The sequence below is a fragment of the Maylandia zebra genome, linkage group LG10, assembly GCF_041146795.1.
Source record: "Maylandia zebra isolate NMK-2024a linkage group LG10, Mzebra_GT3a, whole genome shotgun sequence".
In the NCBI taxonomy this organism is placed as follows: Eukaryota; Metazoa; Chordata; class Actinopteri; order Cichliformes; family Cichlidae; genus Maylandia; species Maylandia zebra.
Window position 1 is genome coordinate 1,351,522 of NC_135176.1, and position 10,811 is coordinate 1,362,332.

Consider the following 10,811-nt stretch of genomic DNA (forward strand, 5'->3'; position numbering starts at 1 on the left):
ATGGTTTAAGCACTGTGCGAAAGTCTTGAGCCACCTCGTTTTTAAAAACATTTTGCTTCCAAGCAGACGACCTAAGTGCTTTTGAGCAATAGTTCTCCAGGCTAAGTTCTCCGTTGGATGCTGGATGCTTTTTCACTCATTTTCAGTTCTGACCATTTTCAAAGGAACGTTTTGGGTTTTTTAAATTTATTTATTTATTTATTTAGGACAGTGCATGTTAATGAACATAAATGTAAAAAAAAAATTTACATGAATGTAAACATACCAGATTATAGCCAAGGGCTAATTTCCATCTGTTGTCCTTAAACATAAAAAATAGACATAATTCATAAAAATTCATCATTCATTCATAATAAAAACTCCATCACCAAACTTACACATACACACCATTCTGTTCCCAAACATTAAAACTATACAACTCATACATGATCTCACACTTGATTTGTCCATAACCAGTTTTTAACCTTTGCCTTAAACAAATTGAATGTCGAGCATTCTCTAATGGGTTGAGGAAGACTGTTCCACAGATGGCCTCCTGGACAGAGAGGACGTTCTGCCCAAATGCTGTCCGTCTGTGGGGTATAAACAAGTCTCCTCGGATTAAAGCTCGAGTGGTCCTGTCTGAGCTTTCTTTATGCCTAATGAACTGCTTTAGTGGTGGTGGAGCAAAGGAGTGTAAGACTTTATATATTAAACTCTTTTAAGTTTCACTAAGTTATTGAAGTTCAGTAATTTCTGTTTTTTTAACACATGACAGTGGTGGTGGGAGGTCGGTTTTTTGTCAAGTAGTTTTAAACGTCTTTTATAAATGTTTTCAATAGTTTTAAGTGTTGTTGGACAAGCAAGTGACCAGGACGTCAAACAATAGTCCATATGAGAGATGATCATTGAGTAAAAATAAGTTTTTGCAACATTCATATTTAAATTATTACGTATATGATTAAAATTTCGATTATTAAATTTAAGTACCTGGGACACTTTATGTGACTCTTGAAGGATAATGTTGGGTCTAGAATGACCCCAAGATATTTAAATTCTGGAGCTAATTCAAGCTCTACTCCATCCAGGAATATGTTTGACTGCTTCAAGTTTAAGGGGCGTTTTGAAAAATACATACTGACAGTTTTTGAGGTGTTCAACATTAGGCATGAGTCTAATTATTATTCAAGTCTCTTAAACAGCCAACACTTTGCATAACTTTGAGGGAGAAGCCAGTGTTGTCTCCACATACAACCTGTCATATCTTTAGACGCTGTGTTACTATATCATTCGCTCCCATTTCTTTATTTGAATCAACAGAAAATGCCAAAGATGACATTTCCTCCAGGGGCTCTTGTGTTATGATGGAGTTATGATTTTGACCCACCATGCAATACTATCAGAAGAGTAGTGTGTTTGTTTTTTAGCATGATATTGGTCACAAACACTCTGCCAATGCAGTAAAAGTAGACCTGGATAGAAAAGCACGCAACAGCGCACCATCAGTCGTGGCCTGACGTCTCCATCGCTGAAGCAGTGAAGCAGCCGACATGCAAAAAAGAGCTTTGAATGTCCGTTAAGAAGCCCGGACGACTCTTCCTGAAGACTACTCAAAGAAATGGCAAGACTTGTCTAAGAGAGTTTAGGCTGTGATGAAGAATAAAGTGTTCATACCAAATATTTGGACTTTCAAGCTCATTAGAAGTGCACAAACTCTGTTTTTGCCTCATGTATTTGCGTTTATGTTTCAATGGACTTATTTCCCATTGTAGTAGCAAAACGGAAATGAGAAGCGTCTCAAGACTTTGACTGTTCATTGAGTCACTTCAGTACACAGGATCTCCCTGCTGCCGTTCAAAGACAGGTTCACAGACGCTGTCTGCGGGCTGTTGAAACACTGGAAAGCAGCTCCATCTGCTGGCGGGAGGGATTCACATGATGCACCTGATCAGCGAAGTGTCTGTTTTACTTTGGCTGATGCAATCCCGTCCTTAGGAACCTCAGTCGATCATGTATGCACACACACACACTGAAAAGGGAAATTCCTACAAATGCACTACGGTAAACCAATCGAAATAAACCCCTTCCAGCTTTTCAGTAGCAGAACTGAGGCTGGGACTATTTTATTGAATCTTGACAGTTTTTAAGCCAAAACGGGGTTTAACTCTGGAGCAAAGCCTTATTAAATCTCGCCCCTGCACGCAGATATTTTTGCACTTAATCTCCTTAAATATGTATTTGTAAGCGTTTCTGTTTTAGTGTCACAGCGTGAAGTTTTAGATTTGTAGCCACACTGTAAAAAGCTGCAGCGCCCTCTGCGCTCGCTGATTTGAACTGCAGGGGGCGCTGATGTGTAGACAATCGTCTACACACACGTAATTTTTCCAAATAACTTTAATTAGTTTATTTATTATTTATTTTTCCTGTTATAGTCCTTTTTGTCGTATTCTGTGTAGTTTTTTAATATTTAAAATTGCTGTTTCGTGTCTTTCGCTTTTAGAGTATTACTTCCGGCGCAAAGAGTATCTGGGTCAATGTGTCCTTCCACACGTGCTGTCGGCGTCTTCTAGAAGCAGCGTCGGTAACCGGTGTTCACAGTTAGCTGTGCGGCACTGAGCGCATTGATTCTGTCGTGACAGGTCGTGGTGTTTTTGTACAATCATGCTAAAGTCAGTCGTCCGTGCGGTGGGAGCAGCTGCTCGCCTTTCTTCAGCCAGCACCTCCGCAGCGCGAGTTCTGCCCCTCAGCTACCCGGCACTGCGCTCTCCGAGTTCGGCAATAACTCGGCCCTTCACCCGGTCTCTCTGGATGTTAAGTAATAACGGAGCCTCGTCTGGATACAGGCCCAAACTCTTCAGCTCCAAGGTGTTGAGTCCGTCGGTGTCGTGTGGCTGTGGAGGACTGCACACAGAAGGTGACGTTTGGTTTAATCTGCTTTATACAAGCCAGGCAGCCAATAAACGTAACATTAGATGGATCCGGCAACTTGGACTGCTTGGATCAACACGTCCTTTACAATTTAAAGGGGTAAAAAGATTGTTTAACGATCGTTATAGACTGAGATCAGCATCTTCGGAGTCTTTCACCTTAAACTGTGATTAGTGGCTGTCACTGAAAAAGGCTCTGAACCTGCCAATAGTCTTTGATCATTCAGCACACGTGACACGTGTAGGACTGTTCATAGTGTCAAACGAGAAGTTTTTGGACAGCCACAAAGCAGATGTTTCATTTTCAGCAGTCTTACCAGCACCCGTGTGTTGTGTAAAATGTTAGAATCAGCCTCGATGGTCATTTTAATTGTCAAAATGAAACCTTTAAACAAACTGCATCACGTCTCATGATGAAACCATAACCTCTTTGTTCAGGTGACAAAGCTTTTGGCGACTTCCTGTCTGATGAAATCAAAGAAGAGAAGAAGATCCAGAAAAACAAAAGTCTTCCTAAGGTGTCTGGAGGATGGGAGCTGGAGATGAATGGCACAGAGGCTAAACTCACAAGAAGTGTTTCTGGAGAAAAGTAAGTCTGCTAAAATGTGTGGGCAGCGTGGCGTGACAGACCAGCTCACCGTATTTCTGCTCTTCACAGAGTCACGGTCACATTCAACGTCAACAACAGCATTCCTCCCAACTTTGAGGAAGAAGTGGAACAGACACAGCAGAAATCAGCAGAAGAGGAGGTGAGGCACAGCCAGTGGTTTGACGAGGTTAAGCTTTTTAACACTGACCTGTGTGTCATTCAAACATAACCAAAGACGCCTACGAAAGACAACAGACGATTTAGAAAAGAACTTAAACTTGTATCTTTAAGCACTTCGTTGCTAGCAGCCTGTCACAAAAACATTTATTCCCATTTCTTTAGTAGAAACTGTGAAAAACACGCCAGCGATGGTTGGACGCAGTTTGACAGGTTAAACATTGTATTTCTGCAACAACAAGATGATTCCCAAAGAGCTGTCATTGCAGCATGTTGTGCAATATGGCCTTTTAAAAACATCTGAGGAAACTGGACAACAAGTGATAGGCCTAAACCAGGGGGGTCCAACTCCAGGCCTCGGGGGCCAGTGTCCTGCAGGTCTTAGATATCACCCTGCATCAAGTGATTAGTTCGTTACCAGGCCTCTGGAGAACTTCAAGACATGTGGAGGAGGTCATTTAGCCATTTAAATCAGCTGTGTTGGATCACCAGCCCTCGAGGCCTGCAGTTTGACACTCCTGCCCTAAACTATCTACAGCAGATGAAGAGTGTCTGAAAGCTGCGTCCTTAAGAAATGGATGAAAAAATACAGCAAAGATTTGACAGAGAACACGAGAGAAGTTTGTTTATCTACTGCGACCTCATCAGAAATGAAGTGAAAGGCTGGCTCTCAAGAAGCTGTTGAACATTAGTGAGGAATCTAAATGTGAGAGTTTTCTTTCAAATCATAGTCGGTACGTACAGAAAAGGTCAGGAGAGGGAAAACAGGCTCCGACTGTAAAACAGTGGAGGCTGCATTTCAGCCAGCAGTGCTAATATTAGATAAGATGGCCTTTTGTTAGTCCAAGAGATGGAAAACATCTCTGTTAGCGCGCTCGTCAAACGCAACAAAAGCTGAGTTGAAGAATAAAGACGAAATATTGACTTTCAGGCTCATTAGAGTTGTATGAACTCGTAAGTTTGTCTTCTACACTGTTTTCATATTAGTTTACTGTGTTTTCATGTCTGCACTCGTTTCAATAAACGCCTCCTCCATTTGCTCATTTCCTAACAACACTTAAACGCTTGCACAGCGCCGTAGGCGGCTCCTGCCTTACACACTGACGTTTTTAACCTTAACGTTTCACGTATTAAGCTTTTTCCCCCTTTTTGCAGCCGGAGATTGTATCAACACCCAACTTTGTTGTTGAAGTGACAAAGCAGGCTGCCAAACATTCCCTGGTGTTCGACTGCCATTTCCCTGAAGATGAGGTAAAGTCAAATAAAATGAATGTCTAATATTGCCAGTAGGAGCAGTACAGTGCTCAATACTGAACAATTTGTATTTTGTAGATGAGTCACGGTGAGGGAGAAGAGGAGAGCGACATCTTTGCCATTCGAGAGGTCAGTTTTCAGCCACAGGGAGATTCAGAGTGGAAGGAGACGAGCTACAACCTCAACACAGACTCTTTGGACTGGGTGAGAGCCGAAGCAGTACACACAGCAACGGTTCAATTATAACAGTCACTGAAACCAACGCTGTGTTCAAGGTTGCTTACTTTCTTGTACTGTTTCTCAGGCCCTGTATGACCATCTGATGGACTTCCTGGCTGACCGTGGGGTCGACAACACCTTCGTCGATGAGCTCACGGAGCTGAGCACGGCCATCGAGCATCAAGAGTACATCAAGTTCCTGGAAGACCTCCAAGGCTTTGTCAAATGTAATTAACCTTACTTCAGTGCACATTCTGGGAGAGTTCGAGGTGAGAGGGTACAGTAAGACTAAAGCACTCGGCGGTCCATCGATATGTTTGATGACCCTAAAAGACTGATGATGCCATCGGCCAGCAGCTGTCACGTGGCTGCAGATGTGCTTTTTGTGACGCTATTTTTCTGTAACTTGAGGTTCAGACACAAATGTATGAAAAGAATTACAAGTTGTGGTCATGTGTATAATCTGCTTTGTTGCAGTCAATATTTAAATATTCTAACAGTTCTCAAGCCAGTAATGGGACAATTTGTCAAAGTGAGACGTTGAACATTTCAATAAAAATCATCTCTTTGGTGTAAATGTGACAGCCTCTGATTTTAAAGCGTGACCACCTGGCTTTGAGTCTAAAGTGTGGCTGGCTGAGCAGAGTGTGTGGCCTTACTGAATGTGAATCATGTTGGTCAGAGGAAGGAACGGCGCTGTTCAATAAAACGGTTTAATACAGTACGTTTGTCTATTTTCATTTTTACATGTATTCATACAGTGTGACTTTATTTCATGCACTAAAAAGTCATTTTAATTCATAAACTAGTTTTTGACACTGTCACCAGCAGGCACACACAGCTAAGACCCGTCAAGCACCTGATATTTTGAGCTCTTGCTTGGTCCGTAGCGTTCTGGTTACAAAGTAACAGAAATGTGTCGATTGCCTGCAGCTTCATGCATATTCAGATGCAGATATTTGTTTCTAGACAACATTTTTAAAAACTCGTTACTTTTGGCCCTTGAACAGAAAGTAATCCAAGTTTTAAGTCAGTTAAGTTGTTATGGGCTCAAAATGTGGTCATAAATATTTTGTACTTGTAAATCAGTTTCGTATGTGTAAAAAGAATTTGTGTGTGCGTAACAAAGATTTGTGTGTGGACTTAGCCAAAAAAAACCCTGCAAGTTACAAGTACGAATTTTGACCCTATTTTTCTTCCTTTCATCTGATTGGTGAATGTCATGTCGATCACAAATGTAACAATCCAATCAGAGAACAGATGGGTTTGGCTGTCGGAGGGGCGCTTTTTTGAACTGCAGGTCCTTGAAGGGTGATACAGTTTGAAGCTGGAGGATCGCTATATAAATATCCGATAGCAGCTAGGTCCCCTAACTTTCAGTAGCTGTTGAAAGGATAAAGTTGTGCTATATCAGTGGTTAGAAATACTATTATTACTTTAGGATTAGTTTAACACAAAGTCAGGGCTGACCCAGGACCATTGCTGTGAGTCACAGTGCGCAGCATAAAGGTCCTTTCACATCAGACGCAGGATGTGCTGCTAATGCTAACTGCTAACTAAAAGCAAAGGATCCAGAATTTGTTGCTGGCTGCTGGGCTCTGTGGGTTTTTGCAGCAGCTCTACCTGTACTAGATGCACCTGCTCCTTGTCTTTTCTCTGACTTTATGTCAACTACAAGAGTTTCTGGGTTTTTTTTGCTAGTTCTTCAAATGTTCAATAAAAACATGTATGCTAATTCATAACGAAGAAAGCTTTGTAATGAAGACTGTCATTTCCAAAACACTGCCCACCCCCACCCCGCGGTCCGCAGCACTGTTGAAAAGGCTGTGGAAATCCCTGTATTAAACACGTAGACCTGTGACACAAAAATCACCAAACTCGGACGACCACAGACTGTTTTCCTTCGTGGTGATGAAGGAAAACGCTGGGTTGGCATGTAAAAGGGCATTTATTCCCTTCAAAGACCTGCAGTTCAAAAAAGCGCCCCTCCGACAGCCAAACCCATCTGTTCTCTGATTGGATTGTTACATTTGTGATTGACATGACATTGACCAATCAGATGAAAGGAAGAAAAATAGGGTCAAAATTCGTACTTGTAACTTGCAGGGTTTTTTTGGCTAAGTCCACACACAAATTTTTTTTTACACATACAAATCCTGATTTACAAGTACAAAATATTTATGACCACATTTTGAGCCCATAAGTTGTTGCTTAAAATGTCTTTTGAATCTTAAGAAGAAGGAAGAGAACAGGCTGCATTTCCCTGCTGTCATGCCTTCTTTCATTTTAGTAAACAGTCGCACACACAAGTCTAAAGAATCACGTCTGTGAGGCACCAGTGAACAACCAAAGGCTCTGGGTTGGAGTGATTTTGATGGAAACATTTTCTGCAGCTAATAAAAGACAAAGTGGCTGAGCTGATGGTTGATACAGTGTTATCAGTCGTGTGATGGAATATTTGAATGATAGTCTTTTGCTGCAACCACACACGGCGGATTGTTTAATGCTCGCAGCTGAGCTGTATTTATTAAAACTCTGAGCGTTAACAAGCTTGTGCTGTGTCTAAAACTCTGCAGGTGCAGGTTTAAGGGAAACCGTTACCGTTCATCCTCCAGCTTCTTTATGTTTATGGTATGCTAACCATAGCTGTGTAGCTAACCATAGCTGTGTAGCTAGCCACCGCTGACAGACCACGTGACTTTCGCGCATTGCATTGTAGGTACGAGTGGCAACAAAATCAAAACACTGCATCAAGCCTTTCCAGCACCGGTAATCATTAATTCTGCAGTTTTAATCCCCACTTGCATTTTATTTGCCCCAAAAACAGTTCTGTGCAAAACGACGGAGAACACGGCAGCTCCGCACGAAGACAGACGTGACGAAAAGGCAACAAAAAGTAGAGGAGTGAAAGGGTCAGACCCACACGAGCACAGAGTGGAGTAAGGACGTGCTGCCCAACTGTCAGCACGCACATATTCATTATTATATGGTCCTAAGTGTGAGTGCACACACTCACAAAATGTTTAGTTACTTCAGTTCACTGCAACAAGCCCAAGTCCAGTTTTCTAAGGCACCTTTGAAAAGCTCGTCCATTTGTATGACCTGCTGACTTCCTTCCTGAGCATATCTTCCAGTTTTTTCCTTTTCTTTCACTGTCTTCATCTCCCCATCAATATTACAAAGAACCCCCAACAATCAGATGAGCCCTATGAGCAAGGATTTGGTGACAGTAGGAAGGAAAACCTCACTTTAAACAGGAAGTAACCTCCACAGAACCAGGCTCAGGGAGGCAGCTGTCTGCCACAACCGGTCAGGGTTGAGGGGAGGAAGACAGGCAAACCATATTAATGATGCAAGGAAGGCCCCAACCCCGCCTCCCTGATGTGGGAGCCAACCAATAGGACCACTCCCTCCATAACTGCGACCAGTAAGAGCACGATCATCACCACCTAACAAGGTACCAGTGGTATGAAACACACACGTGTTGTATTCCACTTGTATGCACAATCATAGTGTGTCACAGGCTGAACAGATATCCACAGGTGGTACGTGGCAGTCAGGTGAACAGGTCGCTGGAGGCAGGAAACGAAGTCCGTGCGTCAGAGGGGGAAAGCCGAGATTCAGTTTGTTAGGATGGGGGACAGTGGGTTTGGAGGATGGGTGCAACACTGAGCGTCCAGGAGCAAAATTCAGTGTTTGGACTGTTTTCTGGGTCTCCCATCTTCCTCTTCATCATCCTCCTCCTCCCTTGGTCTCCTCCTTGAACCTCCCAGTACTGGGCTGGGGGGCAATAACACAATCCTGACTCCATCATGTCTCCATCATCATCACTGTCGTTGTTATCAGTGTCACTGAGGAGGCTGAGAGGCTGTCACTCTCAGCCTCCTCATCATCCCAGAACCGCCTCATTTCTTCAGCTATGGGATCTTCTGCTTGCTGGGCCGCGTTTATTTCCATTTCTCCTGCTGGGATCTCTGCTCTGTTATTGACCCAGGGTCCTTCTACTTCCTGAGGTGGATTTATTTCTATGCCTGCTGCTGGAACATCAGCATCTTCCTCATCATTCCGAAGATTGTCCTCCTCCTCATCATGTTGTTGCAGTTGGTTAATAACTTGGCCCAGAACACGGAGGTTTTCTTCAGTTAAGAGGCCGCGCAATAGACCGAATTGAAAGCAGCAGACCATCGAGTGAATCTCTTCAACATCTGGACGCTGTTGCAGTTCAAAAACCAGTTCATCAGCTGGTACCCCTACAACAACAAACAGAAATATTATTGTTATCATTCATATGATGCTAAAACTGTCCACAAATTCCAATTTATGCAAAGTAACTACATAGGGAATATACAAACATACGCCCACTACACTTATTACAGTGTGTTTGCTCCTTCAAATAAAAAAGGCTTCAGTCGATGAGCAGCAACGTGTAAACGTCCTCATGTCAGTTTTCCTCAGCCCTCACTCACTGTTGTAATGCACTATTAAACTAAATTATTAGGATATTGTTACAATTAAGTGCAAAGTCTAAATCCTTTTTATAAAGAGACGTGTATTCCCAGTGCACCAGGAAATACACAGTACCACACAGATGATTTCAGGGCTCAGAGCAGCCTCTGGGCTTGTGTGACTGAGGCCTTAAAACTTGAGAAACGTTCATGTGTAGAAACAAACTGTCAGATAATCCACGAGAAAAACTGCAAAGAGAGACCACACTCCTGTCACAGCCCTGAAAACAGGGGGAAAGAATCACAGAGTGATATTTAGTTGTGTCTGTCATGCAGTAGTTTAATGCAAAGAGGAGAACGCGTGAAAGCCCCCTGGTGGAGGGTGGAGTCACTACCAGTCGATCCCAGAGAAGGCTTACTAGCCGATGAGTAATGTACAGATCGCGGGTCTCTTGATGACAACCATTAATGCAACGTGAAAAATAATAACAATTTTCTTATCGCATTTACATCGTTTCTATGCTTATGGCACCAAATATGAATTAGTATTAACTGTATACACCTTTGCTTTGTCGTGAACCCCATGAATAACAGCTGTATGGAGCTTTTTGATACTGCCTATGGGGAATAACAGTAGCCTTCCAACCGATCACGCTCTTACTTTGAATCGGGTTGTCTCTTCGTCCGTCTCCTCTGTCCATTCTTCTGGGATGAAAACAGTCTGGAGGAAACTAAAGCAGCACAGCTCTCAAACTTTAGCTGACTGGTTTCAGACTTTTAAAATGTCCAGAGTGATGACAAAGTCCTTAAAAATGCTGTGAAGTCTTTCAGCTCTTTAAAAACGCGGAGAAAATGTAGACTAATCGCTAGTGAATGCTGCGAGGAACGCTGCCAACTGTTTACTGATATTTCTCCACCAACTATCCAAATATAACGATGATGATGATGATGATGAACGTCACAGGTTAACTTGGTAGTTTTCTGGCTCTTCAGTGACGTCATCGACTGAAGCTGCTCTGCTGGTGAAAAAACGTCACTTTGAAGCATTTTTCACAAATCTTTGAAGGTGTAGTGACAGAAGGAGGCCACGAGATGGCGCCATTCTTCACGTAGTGGATACCGTTTGTTGGCTGTTTGGTTTCTGTTCACACCCTCCACGAGTGTTTTGCATAAAGTTTCAAGCATTCCTCAGGCTCATGATTTACGTTTCCTTTCTGGACA

At 42.7% G+C, this 10,811-nt stretch overlaps 1 protein-coding gene across 1 annotated transcript; it reads left to right on the top strand.

The window, feature by feature from the left end:
- The first annotated feature begins 2,493 nt into the window (after positions 1–2,493).
- c1qbp (complement component 1, q subcomponent binding protein) lies at positions 2,494–5,869 on the top strand. The gene is made up of 6 exons (XM_004561658.4): positions 2,494–2,893; positions 3,345–3,495; positions 3,565–3,655; positions 4,828–4,923; positions 5,005–5,130; positions 5,231–5,869. Exons 1-6 carry the CDS (start codon positions 2,641–2,643, stop codon positions 5,378–5,380), a joined length of 867 nt encoding a protein of 288 aa, XP_004561715.3. The 5' UTR covers positions 2,494–2,640; the 3' UTR covers positions 5,381–5,869.
- Positions 5,870–10,811: the final 4,942 nt, after the last annotated feature.